General features: G+C 41.9%; 1 protein-coding gene and 1 long non-coding RNA gene across 4 annotated transcripts in view; one reads left to right on the top strand and one right to left on the bottom strand.

The window, feature by feature from the left end:
* Nucleotides 1-19,733, top strand: part of LOC123327293 — a 100,758-nt gene that overhangs the window by 10,274 nt on the left and 70,751 nt on the right. Inside the window, exon 3 of one of the 2 annotated variants that reach the window (XR_006541935.1) lies at nt 1,407-1,842. The exons of the other annotated variant lie outside the window; for it this stretch is intronic. This is a non-coding gene — a long non-coding RNA (uncharacterized LOC123327293). Of the gene's footprint in view, nt 1-1,406; nt 1,843-19,733 lie in introns of those variants that run through there. 2 annotated transcript variants of the gene reach the window in all.
* Nucleotides 5,162-19,733, bottom strand: part of LOC6729926 — a 64,914-nt gene continuing 50,342 nt past the window's right edge. For both annotated transcript variants that reach the window (XM_016177699.3, XM_016177698.3), the window contains exons 6-7: nt 7,547-7,816; nt 5,162-7,331 (exon numbers count right to left, since the gene is read on the bottom strand). In XM_016177699.3, coding sequence (XP_016036685.1) covers nt 6,951-7,331; nt 7,547-7,816 — 651 coding nt within the window. In that variant the 3' untranslated portion in view covers nt 5,162-6,950. The remainder of the gene's footprint in view (nt 7,332-7,546; nt 7,817-19,733) is intronic.

Genomic DNA, 19,733 nt, shown 5'->3' with positions numbered 1-19,733 from the left:
ATTGACCAAGATGGAAAACAGTCAGCTGCAATTTCATATGCAAATGGCTTCGGGTGTGGGGCGAGAAAATACAAAAAAATACAACGAAAAAAAACCGAGATGGTTAGCAGTTGGTGGAAATGCATTTCCCCAATGGCATGAAAAGAGTGGGTGCTTGAATGGTGGGTGGGCCGTCTGTTTTTTCTAATAAATGAAGTGAAAATGTTTTCAGCAAACAAATTTATGAGGCGTGCAGCATCGAAATTATGATAAAAGATTGAAGTGTGCGCATGTGAGCGTTGCCTTGGCTCCTGTCTCTCTGTGTGTGTGTGTATGGGTGTGAGTGTGTGTGTTCGAGTGTTTGTATATAAAGCAAATATGCGCAAATTCGTGTTCTGGCGAAGTAAAGCAGAATGGAGCGCCGAACCAAAAGTGGCGCGTACTCAAACGTAAAATGTTTGTTTGCGGCCGTTGAAGGGGTTGCGGGGAAAGCAACCCCCCATGGTACCCAAACACCCCTTGGTATGTGCACACATCAATCACAGTTGCCAGAGCCAACGAGAAAAAATTAAATAAAAAGAATGAAAATGCCAGTGAGAATTTTCGGGAAGCTAAAGATGCATGTGTCTGTATCTGTATCTGTACATTCATAACTACAGCAGAGTGGCAAAATAAATATGGGACGTAGTCACATAGTCATAGTCACACACACACAGACGAAGCCACGCTAATTTCCGTCACGTTGCGCACACAAAGGAGCGGCAAGGCACGTGAGGAAACCGAAAAATATATGCACGGCAAAAAATGACAAAGCATTATCGGTTCCCCAGTGCAGTCTCACATAGTTCTTGTTGATATTTTGCTAAAAAACCTTAAATCACAATGAAACAGGTTTGCAGGATACTTTCCTCATGAGCTATCCAAAAGGGTTTATGATTTGTGTCCAAAAGGATATATATAATTCCTAAATACTCGATAATTACAAGCCAATTTTGCACGCGATACAAATAGTTTTCCTCCATGTATCCATAGTGCAGAAGTCGACTTGCTCCTTTCCGCCAAAGATATGTGGCAGAAGGCAAGAGAACGGCTGAAAAAGTGGGAAAGGCAGCGGACATCGAGTGCATTGAGTGCTGTAACAAGCGTGTAGCCTTCTTTTTTGGGCCAAAAGCTGCAGCTGCGTGTATCAGGTGGCATCAGAAGTCACCTTGACTTCCACATGAATGGCGAAAAGTGCGGCACAAAAGAAAAGTCAGTGGAAATGTTGAACATGTCAGGACAGGGAATATTTTGATGCTCAGCAGAAAGCAGGCTATTTCCGGTTTGGGTTGCCGCTATGATCGACTAAAGTTTTCAATTAGCTTTACGGCTAAAACCAAAAACTCTCTCTCTCGGCTGAAAATTTGCTTTATTTGGCCATTATCCAGGCATCTAACTGGTTTCTGCTTCTGTATCTGATTCGGGGCGCACCATGCAAATTGAATTGCATATGGCCACTCCGGCAGAGGAGGAACTTTTCCACTTTTACTTTGATGAATGTTTCCAGCCAAGTCGCCTCGATAGTAACTGCGCACAAGTATGTGCTGCGATGGCTGGGCTGAAAACTTACTTTCGAGAGCCTCAAAAATAGCACAAAACACGCTTTAAGTTGGACAACTTTAATGATAGCAAACTAAACGCCAGGTAAACGAGTTTGCCCAGCAAGTTAAACACCTATAAAAATACAACTTTCATTTACGAACATCAACGACAAGGGTTCGAAGGCGGCATGTAAAACAATTTCGGGCTTCTGGGCGTTACTCTTTGCCAACTGGTGAAGCGTGCAGCGTGTAAACGAGAGCTGGGAGTGAGGAATCCAGTGACTTTCAGCTGTGATTTTCAACTTAATTAATTAAAAGCAAATTAAAAGTTTTAATCTCTGCGCTACAAATTGTTGCTGCAGAAAGGGTTTCTCTGGCAGCCCAAAAAAGTGCCTACAACATCATTTCGAGTGGGAGTGGCGTGGAATGGAAGTTAAAGAAGCCTCCACTGATGAGCAAAAATAATAAACTGTTGCCGAGTTGCTCTTGTTGTTCCCGGAATCTGAAAACAATCAGGGGGAGTGGAGTACGGCTCCGCCAGCAACAAAAGAGTTAGCCCGAAATAAAAGGGTTCATTTGGGGTTGGAGCTTCTTCGTTTTGGCATGGGTTTGAGTGGATGTTTGGTTTCATAAGCCAGTGTAAGCAGATTTTATCTTAATTCAACGCAAAATTAACAAATTTTCAAGCCAAACAACGGCTGACAAGACGAGCAAAGTCAATTTGCTTAAACGATTGGCTCGGAATTGACCCCCTCGGCGGTAGATCCACTCCACCTTTTAATGTTCCAGCAGTCGGCACAGGCCATAATAACTGTTTATTTGCTAGTTTTGAATCCAGAAATTTATTGCTCGAAGCTCCTTGATTTGATCAATGGCCCCGAATCAAAGCCAAATGGAATGCACGTAGCTTCGGCATTATGGCACAGCCATCGCCTTCACCTTCTGCCACTGCATCTCAGCCATCCGGGGATGCTGCTAAACGTCACTGGCTGAATTTATGATGCAATGTCGCCTCCGAGAGCTGCATTCATCACGTTCCCGTCAGCTGCATGTCCAAGGCGTCGGATGGTTGTCATAAAAGATGCTCATCACCAGTTTTCGGGTGCCTTCTTTTCCCGAAGATGATGCCATAAAGCGTTTGTGCCGGAGCCCCGTCCGCATCTCTGCGGCCATCACGACTAAGCCATGAATATATATTGTATTCTCGGCGAAAATCTGTTTCTTTCGCTAATTGCATGGCCATAAATCTATAGGCTGTCTCGATTTGAGGGCGTGGCCGGCAGTGTCTTGTTTTGCATTTGCGAAATGAAAACACAATGCCGGCCAAGTAAGCCGCCTGGCCTGCCAAGTGCACGTCGATTTCGCTAACGGGCGCCGTAGTAGTACACCGAGAGAAAAACTGCCCATTTATGGAACCACTTATACCCATGACAACTCTTATCCTAAAACGGCTTATTATCAAGAAAAAGGGCCATATTTTAGTGGGAAAAGTTGCCATTAACTAACCAAAGCTGGGAAATCATTAAACCATATAATTTCGTTTGGTCCAGTGAGTTTTGAACTAATTTAGAAACCCATATTTTGTTATTCTCCCCGTGTATTTAGTTGCAACATTTTATTGTGGAGTTTTTGGCAGGGCCTGTCCTGGCTCTTGTCCGATGTTGCCGCTGCTGCAGAAGCACTCGTAAATGTCATGCCGTGCATTTGCATTTCAATTTCCATTACAATTTGGAATGCCAGACCCCCGCCCAATGGTAGTGCCACCCCACTCAGCTAAGTCACCCACTGCCGTTTGCTGTTTGGCCGCGATTAGCGCGCTATAAATCCAAAAATGTTGCTGTATTTTAACAATGTTTTTGCGTTCGGAATGCCAGCCAGTCAGCTGGCTGTTTCGCCAATGGCCACTGTGTTTGCTTCCGACGTTTTGTGTTGTTAAATGCATGCAGCGACCATAAACCAAATCATTCGGCTCTGCCACGCCCCCAAAAGTGGCGGAGGCTGTGAAACATTGTCCTGGCATTTGGGAGCTCCACTCGAAGGGAGCGATAGATCGTGCTTCAAAATATGCAACTCATTTTGCTGATGTTTCTGGCAAGCGGGTTGGCATTGCTGTATTCCAGCATAGTATCCCAGTATTCCAGTATCCCATTTGCATTATTTGTTGCCCGATACGCATTTAATTAAAATGGGGCATTTGCATTAGTATTGGCTTAGCCGCATAGCGACTGGGATTAGAATCAGCCATATAGTGCTGCCATTCTAATCGGAAACACATTTCAGCAGGGTTTAAAAACTTTACAGAGTGAGCTGTCAGTGATGAATGGTCTTTCAATGCCACAAATTATTTAAAATGTAATCGTATGAAGTTGTTATACTGCCAAACAAGATACAAGTATTTTTCAGATCAAAACCTTCTATCTCTTAGTTAATATAAATAATAATAGCCAGAGACAATTTATAAAATGATATAAATGGGTTTCTGCATACCATTACATTCACTTAAGTGAGTTGCATTACCCTTCATAAGTTTTACCTTTCTTCTGCGAAGTTCACCCTGTAGTCGAGTGTAATTATAGTTGATTTACTCAGCAGAATAAGCCACATATTTACTTAGTAGCTGTGTCAGCAGAATTGAAGACGATTGAAGAGGTCTCGAGCATCTTGAGACCCGAGTTTTCCCCCGGCACGTATAGTATCCATACGTATGTGTAATGGCTGGGCATTTTGCCTACTCATTTTGCGTTACGCATACGCCGTGTGTGCGCGACGAGCTCCTTGGCAATATGGTTACGTGTAAAACTTTAAACAGCACGATGACTGCACAATTATGGCGCAAAGGGTTGAGAAAGCGGTGTGTTAGAGGAGGGAGCTCCTAGGTTGGTGGTGCAAAGTTGAAATTGTGGTTGGGTCTTGGCTGCAGCCAATGGCTTGTAAATAATACGAGCTGGGTCGCGATGGCTTTGCCATTCTGTGGCCTTTGCATCGTGCCACGGTTTGTGGCGCTGTCGCTCCTGTTGCTGTTGCTGCAACTAATTAAGACAAACTAACGGTGTGCTGGGGGTGGGCGACCGGTGTCCTTGAGCGGCAGCTTTGCTCAAGGACGAGCGCCAGGGGATGCGTGCCCACCATACGTGTTTTGATATATGTGCTTTTGTTACAATCACAATGTGCTTACACGGCGTGTAGGGAGAGTGTGTGAGCAAGCCGGGTGCCAAGTGCACTTAATTTGTTTGCTTAATTTACAAAACATGAGACGCTGGCGATGGCCTGGTCCTGCTCCTGCTCCTGTTCCCAGGACCCTGATCCCTGGCTCCTGTTCCTCCCTTGTGTGTGTGTGTGTGTGTTTAGCACTCCCCGGCTGTGTCATCAGCGGTATCAGCTTCAGTGGGTAACTGGTGTTGCATGTAAGTGCAGCTGTTGTTGGTGAACGCGAGAAACAAGGACCAACTTCGTCATGGGCATCCTTGAACGGTCCCCCTATGCGAAAGTGTGTGTGTGTCCTAATAAGGGGATCACTGCCTTAATTATGCGCACCTAAAGTGCTAGGCGATACAAACAGTGTTCAAAGCTTAAACCCGTAAATGGCAATAAAACACCGTTTGTACATTTTGTATTATTTATTTATTTCGTCATATAATTCTTGCCTTTATCGCATTTAATTTTGAGCTAAATTCCACGCCCACATCGGCGTGCACTTTGTTGGTTTTTGTGTGGTTTGATTTCGTTTGACCTTTTTGCCTTTGCTTAACTCGCATTAAATTATTCATAATTATGCATATTTAATATATAATTTCCTCCCGTTGACTCGTTTGCTCGACTCTCATCGGCTTTTGTTATTTTCTCGTTTTCCTGTATTTAAGTTTGATTTTACATTTTGTTATTAGTTTGCATTTCAGTTTAGTTAAGTTTAGTTTGGGTGTCAGTTACTTCGATCTGCCACAACTCGCTAAAATAATATCGGTTTCTCTTCTCTTTTGATTTACATTATTTTGCTTTTTGGGCTTACTCAGTAATTGGAAATATTTCCAAAATTTTCGTTTCTTAGCTGAGAAATACGATTATGCAGAACACGATTCAGAATCAAACGTAACCTGAATTTTTGTGAGTTTGCGCTGCGCATCAACATCTAAAAATAGTCCTTTGGCCAAGGAGTTTGGATTTACCTTCAGTGCGTTCCGCAGAATGCACTCTTAACATCTTTCAACTGACATATACCCACTAAAGTTCTTCTCCATGGCAACCATTACTCGATAAATATATACGCTGCATTTATTTATGTAAATTTAGTCTAAAACAAAGTCCATCTTATGCTGCCAAAACAAACCGTTCGACGGAAATAAAACATTCAACAGAAAATGGACAAAATGATACCGCAAATAAGCCACAATTGAAATGAAAACAAATCCAATTAAACTGAATTTGGCCAATATCCATTTTGACTGTTCCGATTTCATAGATTTTTCATAAGGACTTAATTAGTTTTGTATTTAACTTTTTCTCCACACATTTCGCTCTAGCTTTAATTAATGTTTGCCCATGTGAGGGTTTCGTATTTATTTATTTATTATTTACTGTTTTTTCTTTAGTTCTTTACAGTAATTATTTACATAACTTATGTGCCTAGGCTGCGGTAGTTGGAGGGTAGGGTGTACTTAGTAGTTAAATGTGTGTCGCTTATGCTTATTAATTGTTGTTTTCTTTTGTTATGTAATTTGTTTGCAAGTGTTGGTTGCAAGTGCATGTGTTAATTTATTTAAATTTATGGATTCGTTTCTTTTTTCTATACTCTGTGTTGTCTGCAGGCAGTTTTGTAGTTTTTTTTTTTCGAAGAGTTAAACACCACGCCTTCATCCACAACATGCAATTACGTGTGTTACGTATTAAATTTATGCTATATATTTACTTTTACTATTATTATTTTAACCTTCTTTTCGATCTATGCCCGAGCTTGTGTGGAAATTCAGCCCCGGCTGACTTATGTTTAATGTATTGTTATTATCAGAATTTTGTATGTAGCCATCGCAAATTAATTAATGCATTGAAAATATTCCTTCGCTTTGAACTTATGGACTGCGACCCAGTTTTTTTTGTTTGTTTGGCGAATGAGGCAAATAAAAAAAAAATATAAAATACAAGGACATGCTACTAGGCGTTGACAATCCAGGGTCGCTGTCGCCAACACTTTCCCCCACTCCCAAACCCATTATAGGTTTTTTTCTTTGTTTTTTCCTTTTGATTTTTGCATATCCTTTGCTGTTTTTTTTGCTATCAAGCACTCGTTCTGTTTTGTTATTTTTTAATTACACAGCTTGCGCTGTTGTTTCATCCTTGGAGGTGACTTGTCCGGCTGCATTTGCGTTTTCCATCGCGGATTTAAGCGGTCCGCTGCGGTCACAGATGCGCCATGGCCAGTGTGAAAATCGCCAGCGAAACAGCGCCAAAGGCTCCACAGCAAATGCAGCAGCGCTGCGAGGCGCCTGTCAGCGCCGAGTTGTCCGGATCTCCGTTGGCATACCGCTTGGATCCCTCGAGTCCCAGCAGATTTGGCGATATGGTCGTCGGCGGCGCCGCATTCAGCCCGATCCGCTGCGCCACGACCTTGTGGTACATGTGCCGGATGGTCACCACGCACTGCAGGTTCACGCTGTGCTGGTACTTCGTCTCGAAGAAGCCCTGCAGCGCCTGGCTGTTGGGGTAGATGTCCAGCGAGGAGTACGTGGTGGAGCCCTCGTAGGTGTCCTGCGAGATGCGCTGCAGCGGCGTCCTGCGGATCTGCAAGAGATGAGTGGGGAATGTCAGTATACTTGCTTTTTGCAGTCGAGGACGATGCAAATGCTTTTAAGTTGTCTGGATATTCTATAGCTATTCATTTCTTAATACCATAATAACGTAAAGTAAATGGAAATATCTCGAGTTTGGAAAGGTGTAATTGTCTCGCGTGTGTTCTAGTTCTTGTCTCGAATGTGCTTGAGTGTCCTGCAACTCACCTGGTTTCCGTTGATGCTCCAGGTGATGTTGGCCGGTGGATACGAAGGTCCCACCGTGCACACAGCCTTGAAGTTGTCGTTCACGCCAATCACCTTCTTGTCCACCTGCATCACCGGATCGTCTTTGGGCAGCTCAATCACCTGCATGTGGGCCGATCGAATCTCGGTGTGGAAGAGCGGTGCGTCCTCGGAGACCTCGCACTGATAGCTGCCGCTCAGCTCCCGGGTGACACCCTTCAACGTCACCGACGTGGCATCCGAGTTGGCGAGCTGAAAGTGGGCAAATGGAATAGGGACTTAAAGCACGGTGCACTAAAAGGTATAAAATACTTTTCGAAGTGATAACGATACGCTTTAATTGACTTCTGCACTAGACTTGATTTGACTGACTTGGGAACCTTCAATAATGTCTTGTTTCCCAGTGAGATTGCAATGGAAATGCGTCTCTGTCACTGTCAATATCCAAAACGAATTAAACTCCATCTTTGCACAGATTCCTCTTTCCGATCGCCATTCCCGAAAAACCCACATCAGATGGCATGAAAAGCGCAGGCAACGCATTTGTTGGTAATCAGCAGAGCATGAGTGAGTACCAGAAGCGAAATTTCGATTGGTTTGGGTATGCCGAACCCTAAGAGCTAGCTGGCAAAGGGAAACCACCCTTTGGAGATCCATTGACAGGGTATTCCAGCTTCGAGACCACTTGGTTTTTGAATCGCACTCGTTGTCGCAGTTTAGCATATTCTGTTAATTGCCAGCAAGCGCTTGCCACTTGGCAAACAGTTGTGCAATATCCTACTCAAAATCCACTTCAGCAGCGAACCACTCGCGATTACCTACCAGCCTGGATGAGTGTGCGAGCGTGTGTGCGTATGTGGGTGTGTGTGAGTGAGGTCCTTTTATCGCAGTCCTGGCCTTTTGTATTTAAGTTCAGCCAGCAACGAGTACAACCCATTCGCATTCGAGTTTTGCATATGCCACCAAAGCCAGAGCGCGAACGTTGCCATCGCTTTGTTCATTTGCATCTGTACTAATCCCGGCATGGCTGCCGTTGTTGGTCGGTCGGTGGGTCCCATTGCTATTGGCATATACTCGCAGCAGCATAGAGGAGCATCCACCCACAACACAATACACCATGCCCCATCCTTTATCCTTTCTAGTGCCCCGCGGCAAACAACAGCTTTTTACGATTGTTTCAACACTTTGGCGCATTGCTCGGCTTGGCCTGGCTTTTCCTATTTAGTTTGTTGTTTTCTTTCCAGCTAGTTGTGCCAGTTCATTCGCAGATAACGCCGTCGATAAGGGCCGCCAGGCACCTACAACCTTCTGGTATTTACCCCGTTACCCGCCCTTTTCGAACCCCTTCTCGGATTCCCTGTGCTCTGCGGCGGTTGCCAATTGGCATATTGGCCATGGAATGGCTGCTTCGTGGCCCCTGGCGAGCTGTGGTTTTAGTGGCGACGCTGATCTCGTTACGCAATCGTAAAATGAAAACAAATGCGAATCGTATTGATAAGGTTCTCTATATGCAAAGGGGGGTGTGCCTGGATCCATGAATAATGTGCACTGGGCTAGAGATGCATTATGGCTTCCATGACTTATGGGGGCTAGGGACTTATGAAGTAGCGACTGGTCATGCCATGTTTTTAATAAACAATAGTAAACCAAAAGTATAACTATTTTTTTATGTTATAATATGTAAGATTTATCATCTATATAGTATAAGTTATATTACACATTGCTGTGTAGCAAAGAGAAATGTACACAATGTTGTGAAAGCAAATAATTGTTTTAAATGTTGAAGTATCCCATTTGAATAATATTTTCAATTTAGCTGTGCACACAAACAGGTTGAGTTGCGCCGCTTTCACTGGGCCTGAGGCGATTGCGACCCCCTCTAATTAAATGACACTAATTATGTAATCAAGCATATACGGAAAAGTTGTTCCTGACCCGCTTTATTTATTCAACTGCTTCGTGCGGTGGGGATTTTTCTTGTTGTTCTGCGGCGGACTGCTACGTCTGTCATATTTATTTAATTGCATGTGACTTTATTTGTTGGTCCTCTCGGTGGCTCTTTGCGGCGGAAGCGGAAGTGGCAGCGCCAGGAAGCGCGCCAAACAAACGCAAATGTCTGCCATTTTGAGGAATGACACACACACACCCGCACACACATTCATCCTTTTAGTTTGCTCGCATGAAACTGTGGCCATTTCGTAACTGCTCCTCCGGGCAGAGAAAACAAGAACAGAAAAAAAGAGTAGCGAAATGTGAGGCAGGGAAAACTCAACTCAAGTTGCGTTTGTCGTGAAAAGTTTTTTTTTCTGTACCAACTCGGCCCACGCCGTTTCCCCCTTTTTATTTATTTGTTGGCTTTTAATTTCTATTTATATTTTATATTGCTTTAGCAGCCACAGCTGCAACTTTCTGGCATGAGAAAAAGGAAGAAAGAAATGAAATGACGCCACTAAAGCGTAATTTTGCATGCCAAACACACACAGGAGTTTTCCCAGCCAACACACACGCACACCCCTTCAACCCATGTGTGAGAGTAAAGTATTGTTTCAATAATTCTGGCTTTATGAAATAATAACTTTACGGCAAAAAAGCTCTCGGCCCGGCTGAGCTGAGCTGAGCTGCCAGAGTCGTCGAGTTGTAAGAATACAATGAATTTCATTGCAGTGCCCTGCCTGACTCACTTTTCTCTACTCTACTCTTCGCTACCATCCCATTCCATTCCATTTTCCCAGCACTTTCCCACAGCCATTTTCCGTTTTCTTCCTCCTGCGACTGCTGGCTCCTCGCTGAGTTTCCGCTGTTTGTTGTGCAGCAATTTTAATTTTGCCAACGCTGTCGCATGCGGCACACTAACACACGCGCACGCGAGGATGCGGAGTATCTGTGTGAGCCGGAGCTCAGCTGCAGCATCCTCGTTTGCATGCAACACTTTATGAATTATTGCTGTATCAACTCAAGTCGCGGCCACACAACCGCACACACACACACACTCCTTTACTCCTATTCCCCGACACATACACTCACACTCACGAGCTCACACACTCCCATGTGCACGTATTATGTCATGCCGAATTTCCGTTGCCTGGAGCATTGTTGTAACTAACGGCTCCTCTTTCTCCAACCAATTTTCCCCCGGCCATGCCACCCACTTCTGCGAATTTTCCAGTTGCCGTTGGCATTTCACAACTTCGACTGCCTAACGCTGGGCAAAAACCGACCACAAATTTAGTGAATGAGATGTTTCCGGTGCGGTTGTTATTCTTCTTCTGCTGCCAGAGCAGTTGCTATGAACAATTTTTGGTGTTTGGAAAATGCATGGCTTTTTATTGTGCTCATTGTTGGCCCAGGCAGACAACAGCACGCCCAAGTGAATGCCCCACCCCCACTAAAGCACCCGCAAACCCCCAATCCCCAACCGACCGACCCTCTAACCAATGCCATTTGGCGGCCGTTGGATGGAAGGACTGCAGGACGGACGCAGCTAGTTACACTCTGCGATTCCGGGGAGCTGGGTGTGCACACTTCACGAATGCATTTCGCATTTTTATTTATTATGTTTATTTGTTGCCATTTGTCACACAACAATTTCTAGCCAAGGCCGCCGCAATGGCGTAAACAACAACAGCGGAAAAATGGCTGGGGGAAAATGGCTTGGGAAAAATGCCTGCATGTGACTAGCCTGAGTGGCTAATGGAAATTGAAGTGAGTCCTCAGAAAGGGAGATTTCATAAGGTACACGGATTAAAGTTCAATGTGGTTGAAAGAATGATACAAATTAAGTAAAATGAATATCAAATTTCGTAAATAAATCGAACTAAATTATCATCATAATTCTAAATATTAACGTAATTTTAAAAAACGTACAAAAAGAAACTGATTCCGCATGGCCTTTTTGCAACAAAAAACACTACCTTGTATCTTACAATGTAGCCCATTAAGACCTTAAAAACTTGTCTGAATCAGCCATAGAAAATTAGCCCTTGCCCTTTGCACACTTAATTCTTCGCCTCCTTCTCCTGTCTAGTGCATCTAATTAACAACTGCCTAAAGAAGCCCACAAAAAGGGGAAACCCTTGGGAGTACATTCAAATCGTAGACCATAGACAACGGCCAACTTTTTTGGTCACTTCTGTCGCCAGTTTTCCCTTTTCGGCCGCCGCTGAAATTTCCCAGAGGCAAGTGCATTAATTTTAAGCGCACATTGCTGTGCATAAATGCGAGGCGTGTCGGGTTATTAACAATGTTAAAAGCAAGCGCGCCAGCAGCCAGGACACTCAGGCAAAAGCCAAAAGGACACTGCTTTCGAGTGTGTGTGTGTGTTGGAGTACGACTGACGCTGCCATTACCGCAAACTTAATGCGGAATAATTCCTTCCGTGTTGACAGTGTGCAAAAAGTTTTTGGGGCGCAAATTTCTGGGATCTCCGCGGCTGGAAAGGCGGGTGAGTGCCGAGGAAAAGTGTGTCCACACGCCGATGGCAGAGAAAGGGAGACAGCAACGGAGAAAGGAACAGGGACAGAGGCTTGCTGGCGATTTTATTGTTGTGGCGGACAATGAATAAGCCGCAAAACTTTAGAGCACTTGGCATATCCTATTCCCGTTCCCGCTCTGCAAAGGACTGCCCCTTCCCCTTTTTAAAGGATGACCCTCAACCCGTTGAGAGAGCGGCCTGGTAATTGTGTTTTTAATTGAAGATTGCCAGCGAAGCGAGCGCTGTCTCTAAATTAAAAATTTAATTACATTTAACATGATGGCTTTCCTGTTTATTTCCCCCTTTTTACATTTCTATATATTTACTTTTTTTTGCTGTTGTCCCCGTTGACATGTGTAAAGTACTGCACAGAGAAAAATCTAGGACCAGGGAATTTTTCTAACATAAATCATAGCAAAATATTATTTAAAAAAATAATATAATATTTATATATAAATAAATAAATAATCTTAATAAAATATTTATTAAGAGTGCCTTAAAATTTGTTTTAAATACTTTTATCAAGCTATAGCTGTCCTAAATCAGAAACCAATTATCAAAGTTAAAAGCTCCACTATTTTTTTCCGAGTGTGATGCATAGGGGCGGTAGGCGTGGCTGTTGCTTTGCCTTGCTGAATGACTTTTGAAGTTTTGACGACGCGACTTGGCGTTGACTTCCTGCCCACCGCCTTAATATGCATACATTTACATTCCAATAACGCTCAAGTGGACGACACGAGTGCACTTTGGTCGGTCGGCCACGCCCCCATCTCCTGCAGCGCCCAGTGCGCCCACAAGTGCCTTTGGATGTCAGCGGCAGCATCATCAGCAGCTGCAGCTGCCTTTCGAGTGCCCGATGCTTTATGGGCCACGCCCATACCACACCTACGACACGCCCCCTCACCCACACACACGCTCCTTCACATTCACATGCTCGCACACACATGTATGCATATGCATAATGGCCGCCAACTTGGCACGAGCGTAACTTTTCTCATTAAGCGTGTTTAGCTGTTTGAAATGATTTAGCAAAAGTAAAACAAGTCAAGTTATAATGTTTTAATCTCAATTAAGGCACTTGCCACAATTTCGTAGCTGGCTCACTATCACCATCCAGCATCCTGCATTCTGCATCCACTAGCCATTCCCCTCTTCATTTGGCCCAGTTGCCTTGGCATAACTTAAAAATTCCATTTCCATTTGTGGTGTGGCCTTTGACGTTTGCCTTCGTTAGTGCCGGCAACTATCAATTTAAGTTGGAAAACACAGCTGCCGGCGCCTCATTTCGATTTGTTGCTGCTGCCTTGGGGTGTAGGGTATTTTTTCCACCTTCACCTTTTTTTTAGTTTAGTTTTTGCACTTTTGCACTTTTCAAAAGCCACCTTTTAACATGGCATCATCATCAGCAGCAGCGTGGCCAGTGGGGTGGGGTCTAAAAACTATGGGCAACCTTCAAACTTAATTGCACAGCGAGCACGATGGCTAAATCATTTGCATTATGCAATCGACCACAGGATACCCAAGCTCCACTCCACTCGGATTTCCCATCTTTTCTTACGCTTTTCACCTTTAGCGGTTAACGGCTGATTGCGTCTCAAGCCGTTTTGCTCGGGAGTGGAGTGAAAATTTGCTCAAATTAAAATGAGTTTGCATCCATCTGCAGCGCTCCCATAAGTAGGCTACAAAAATTTTCGCATTAACCTCAATGTGTTGGTTTGTTTGTGAGCGTGCTCGTTTTCATTGAATAGTTTCCAATTCGCTGGCGCTGTAAGGCCAAATAAAGATCGGTGGGGGAGATGGAATTGGGAAATAATTAACACGCATAGCTTGACGCCCCGCCCACTGCACTGCCCACAGCCACGCCCACAGAACGCCAAGGACCCCGAACGCTGCAATCGAAATATTTAATTAGTGCAAAAATGCCTTTGAATGCTAATTAGTGGCAAATTAACATCTGAGCAGGGACTGCTTTATTTTTTCCGTATTTTATTGTATTTTATTTCGGTTTTCTTTCGCACGACTCCCTCTTTTTCATCTCTTTTTGTCTCGGCCAATGCATTGGGGAGACTGGGGGTGCAAATTAAAGACACAATCAAAGCAAATTAATCAAGTCCACGCTGATTGATGTGGCCAGCACGCCATTATCGATACAGTTGAGATGGCCAAAAAGACCAATGGATTTTTGGCAGAGCGAGCAGCAGGCAGACAGACAAACCGGAAACGGAAGTCGGGGGCAAATTATTTCTATGGAGCAGCCTTCGCCATCCCTCGATTGCTTTGTTTCGCTTACACAAAACAAACATTACTCCATCATTGCACCCTCGCTTTATGCCATTATTTATGATTATTTAACGTTCCCCCTTTTGGCGCATTTGAAAAATGTAGCCCGAAGTGTTTGTAAATGAGTTTGCAGTTTTATGTGCGGACGAATGAGTTTTCAATTTATATTTCGTCCATACAAATTTTTCATGGTAAATTCAATTTTATTTATTTATGATTATACGACAATCGATTCGTTTTTCACAACCCTCGGAAATCGACGCTCTCACACAGACTGTTTATTTGAATACGTGCACTTGATCGGCAGAAAGCAGATGTTAGCGGGTTCTTAAATCATTACATACATTGTACAACAGCATTAAATTGTTAATGCAATTTTTATGATTAAGATTACTGAGATGTGTGTATTCAAAGTACTTAGCCAGTCTGTAAAGGGATTTTAAAGATAAAGTTTTATATATATCTTTCTGTTAAGGAGATTCTGTACACAGCTTATATATTTTAAGGTGCTTTTCCCATGAAGATGAACGGTGATTTTTAAATGGCGTTCAAAGAATTTCGCCACTTTTCACACTGGACTCTGGTCGAGTAATTTATCGCTTACTTTGCATGCCGACAATTCAATTTTATTTATTTATGATTATACGACAATCGATTCGTTTTTCACAACCCTCGGAAATCGACGCTCTCACACAGACTGTTTATTTGAATACGTGCACTTGATCGGCAGAAAGCAGATGTTAGCGGGTTCTTAAATCATTACATACATTGTACAACAGCATTAAATTGTTAATGCAATTTTTATGATTAAGATTACTGAGATGTGTGTATTCAAAGTACTTAGCCAGTCTGTAAAGGGATTTTAAAGATAAAGTTTTATATATATCTTTCTGTTAAGGAGATTCTGTACACAGCTTATATATTTTAAGGTGCTTTTCCCATGAAGATGAACGGTGATTTTTAAATGGCGTTCAAAGAATTTCGCCACTTTTCACACTGGACTCTGGTCGAGTAATTTATCGTGTAGTATGTGCCTATGCAATATTAAGAACAATTAAATAAAATAGCATATTAACATATGACAGCACTTTGTTGCTATGTTTATGTTTATGTTTATGCACGCAGTTAGGCCCAGGGCGGATGTAACATGATCGCCCACTCGAAGGCCACAAAGTATAAGTGCATTGCCCACTTGAAGGCCAAAAAGTATAAGTGCTTGGTCAGCATTCACACGCCGACCAAATGCATATTACATACGTACATACTTAGCTCGCTCTCCCGATAAGCCTAGATATATAAGATATACATAAGAACGCCGCTCCGCCGCTGGCGTACCCGGCAGCGCAGCTACGCGGATTAGCCTAAGTCCAAATATATTCAAAACTGTAAAATCAGAGACTCTGTAGACGTTGAGCTGGCAGAACCATTTCTGCCTACTCTAAAATCAAAAGAAGAAATTGAATAAATATATGTCAGCCCGACGGCTGCCTTCAACTTAAAACGGACTTGTGTTCTTAATTGGAGTTCATCATTACATGGCGACCGTGACAGTCGTCCAACGCTGGACGAATTGACCAAAGCTGGTGAAAACAAAGGAACAAAGGAACACTGGACTGGAAGAAGACTGGACTAATTAAATGGAACTGCAAAAACCAAGGAAAAATCTGAGTGAGTAGAGTTCTATTGAGTATGGGCAAACACCGTGGCGGTTTGAAAACTAAGCTGAATAAACGTATAGCCCACGTAAGGTGGCTAATATACGGTCAGCAAACGCCACCGGTTTGGTCGAAAGCTCTAAAGCTACATGCAGAGCTAGACCACTTGTTGCAATATCAGCAAGAATTAAAGACCCATAAGCTCGAGAAAACTCACTCAGATAATATTAAAAATATACCCACAATTAATGAAGTTCCAAAATACCAGGCATGTCCAGCACCAGCACCAGCATTAACAAAACCAAAGAAGTCCTGCCCCCCTGGCTGCGAAGGAATCTGGAGTCCCCACTGCCTGGGGACTTGTGAGCGACCATCGACGTCTTCAGCGGCGAAGAAATAGACAGCAGCGAGGGAGTGTCAGCGTGCCACCCCCGGCGACGCCCAGCTGACACCCAACAAATAGACAGCAGCGAGGGAGTGTCAGCGTGCCACCCCCGGCGACGCCCAGCTGACACCTGATGAGCATCATCAACAGCAGAATATAATAATAAATATATATAAATATAAAGTAAATATAAAATATATATAGATAAGAAAAATTGTAAGAAATATTGTAAAACGGAGCATATACTATTATGCCCTGTTAACCCAATATGGCCCGTGAAGCCATAGCTAGAATCAGGCAGGCAACAATGTAAAATACAATTTTTTTTATACTCTTGCGAACATTGGAAGATTTTATAAATAGATAATTCCAAACATAAATGTCTATAGAGACAAATGAAATAAGTAAAACTGAAAATAAAAGTATATACAAAGGAAATTTTCTATTCTATTCTACAAAATATAAAATTAGTATACCCAAAATGGGTCCAATAGACACTAAAACTGTGGACTCTACAGCCAATGTAATAAATAAAGTAGAAGTCCAAAATGCAGACTTGTTCTGGATAACCATAATACTAATTGTAATTGCATTAATTATGGTATCCAATGCATTAATAAAAATATACAAACTGCATAACAAGTGTCTTAAGAAACGATACCGTAGCACTGCTAACGGTATAGATAATATTTAAGGAAGATCTTTAATAAAGTCAATTATGAATGAAAATATGAGAAAAATTATATGAAAAAAAAAATAATAAATAAAAAAAAAATATAAAACGTAATATTGAATTTATCTACATTAAAAAAAAAATATATACAAATGAATAAATTTGAAGTTATGAGTATACCACAGCATGGACTGGGAAAAGCTTGTTGATCAGATAAAAGATCCAAATGAAAATTTCAGAAAATCCTATAAGTGCTTAACGCAAAACAGATCAACACAAGCTGTAACAATCAATAGGAATGCCCAAGTCTTGGTAAATAGTTATAATGAAATCAGAGAGTTGATCCAACAAAATAGAAAGAATTTGGAACGCAAACAGTGTGCTAAGGCTTTAAACCTACTGGTGACATTAAGAGAAAAATTAATATTTATAAAAAATAAATTCAGTCTCCAGATAGAAATTCCAACCATAGTAAACACCCCACTAAGAATAAATTTGAATGAAGACAGCACTAACTCTGACGAGGAAGATAGGACTATAGTCAAGGAAGACATTAAAGAGGAAGATCTTCACGATCTAACTATACCAGCAAAATTAATGCTGAAGAACGACGATAAAACAAATAACGCAGCCGACTCCGAAAATAACTTAACCATGGCAGAAGAAGCAGCTGCCATTAGGTCTTACATTAGGGAAGTCGCCTGCACAGTGCCAGAATTTGATGGGCAAAAGATCCATTTACAAAGATTCATTAAGGCAATCAAATTGGTAGACCTAGCTAAGGGACCATTTGAAGACATTGCAGTTGAGGTCATTAAGTCAAAAATAGTTGGCACAATTTTGAACTCAGTTGACAATGAAACGACAATTCCAGCAATTATAAACAAATTGCAGAAAGTAGTTGTCGGTGAGACATCCAGTAATGTCAAAGCAAAGCTAGCAACAGTTCAGCAGAGAGGTAAAACTGCAACGCAATTTACCGCTGAAGTTGATAGCCTGAGAAAACTTTTAGAAGCTTCCTATATCGATGAGGGTATACCTCTAGAACATGCCACTGGTCTAAGCACCAAAGAGGCAATTGAAACCATGATACATCGTGCTGAGCACGAAAGTATCAAAACAGTACTGGAAGCAGGGACTTGCACCACTATGGATGCAGCGATAAGCGCATACATAAGAACGAGTACAAGAGTTACCGGTGACATCAATAAAGTGATGTACTTTAGAGGTAACAGACCCAATAGAGGATACGGAAATGCCAATAGAGGTAGTAACCGCGGTAGAGGCTTTAATAACAATAGTATTAGAGGCAACTACCATAACGGTTACCAAAATAACGGTTACCAAAATAACGGTTACCAGAATAACGGTTATCAAAACCGCTATAATGGAAATAATAACCGTTATAATGGCTATAACAGAGGCCGTTATAATGGAAACAGAGGCCGTAACAACAGTCAGAACAACTACAACAGAAACAATGCCAATGTACGAGTAATCCAAGAACAGGGAAACTCGCAACAGCCTTTAGGTACTCAGTAGAAGAAGATCGTAGAGTATACACCATCAATTATAATCTCAACATATTTTCTACATTCATTCATGCCAAAACAGGCGTAAAACTAGTTTTTCTACTTGATACAGGTGCAGATATCTCTATTCTCAAAGAGAACTCTGACAAATTTTCTAATATTCAAATAACCAATAAAATAAACATTCAAGGCATAGGCCAACAGAAAATTCAGTCTCGAGGACAGACTTTTATTGAGATACAGACAGGTAAATACGTTATCCCACACGATTTTCATTTAGTAGATAAAAACTTTCCAATACCGTGTGATGGAATAATCGGAATAGATTTCATAAAAAAATATAATTGCCAAATCGATTTAAACCAAGAAGAAGATTGGTTTATAATTAGACCAAACAATTTGAAATTTCCAATATATATTCCCATAGCATACAGCTCTGGTATTAACACAACGTTATTACCAGCAAGATCCCAAGTTGTCCGAAGATTAATAGTATCATCAAAAGATGATAACATTTTAATTCCAAACCAGGAAATTCAAACTGGTATTTATGTTGCAAATACAATCGCAACATCAAGTAATACATTTGTCCGAATTTTAAATACAACCGATTCCGACCAATTAGTCAATATGGACACTCTAAAATATGAGCCACTTTCGAACTACAATGTAGTTCAGGCAAATAGTGAACACAGAAATAAAACTGTCTTATCTCAATTAAAGAAAAATTTCCCCGAATTGTTTAAATCACAATTAGAAAATATATGCAGCGAATATATAGATATATTTGCATTAGAATCAGAACCTATAACAGTTAATAATTTTTATAAACAACAGTTGAGTTTAAAAGATGATGAGCCAGTATACACGAAAAATTATAGAAGTCCTCATAGTCAAGTGGAAGAAATACAAGCCCAAGTTCAGAAATTAATAAAAGATAAAATAGTTGAACCATCAGTTTCACAGTACAATAGCCCTTTGCTATTAGTACCCAAAAAGTCAAGCCCGAATTCTGATAAAAAGAAATGGAGATTAGTAATAGACTATCGCCAAATTAATAAGAAACTTTTAGCTGACAAATTTCCACTACCGAGAATAGATGATATTTTGGACCAACTTGGTCGAGCAAAATATTTCTCCTGCCTTGATTTAATGTCAGGTTTTCATCAAATC

This window comes from Drosophila simulans, chromosome 3R (genome assembly GCF_016746395.2).
Source record: "Drosophila simulans strain w501 chromosome 3R, Prin_Dsim_3.1, whole genome shotgun sequence".
In the NCBI taxonomy this organism is placed as follows: Eukaryota; Metazoa; Arthropoda; class Insecta; order Diptera; family Drosophilidae; genus Drosophila; species Drosophila simulans.
The sequence above is the reverse complement of the archived record's forward strand: the minus strand, read 5'-3'. Positions and strand labels throughout refer to the sequence as shown.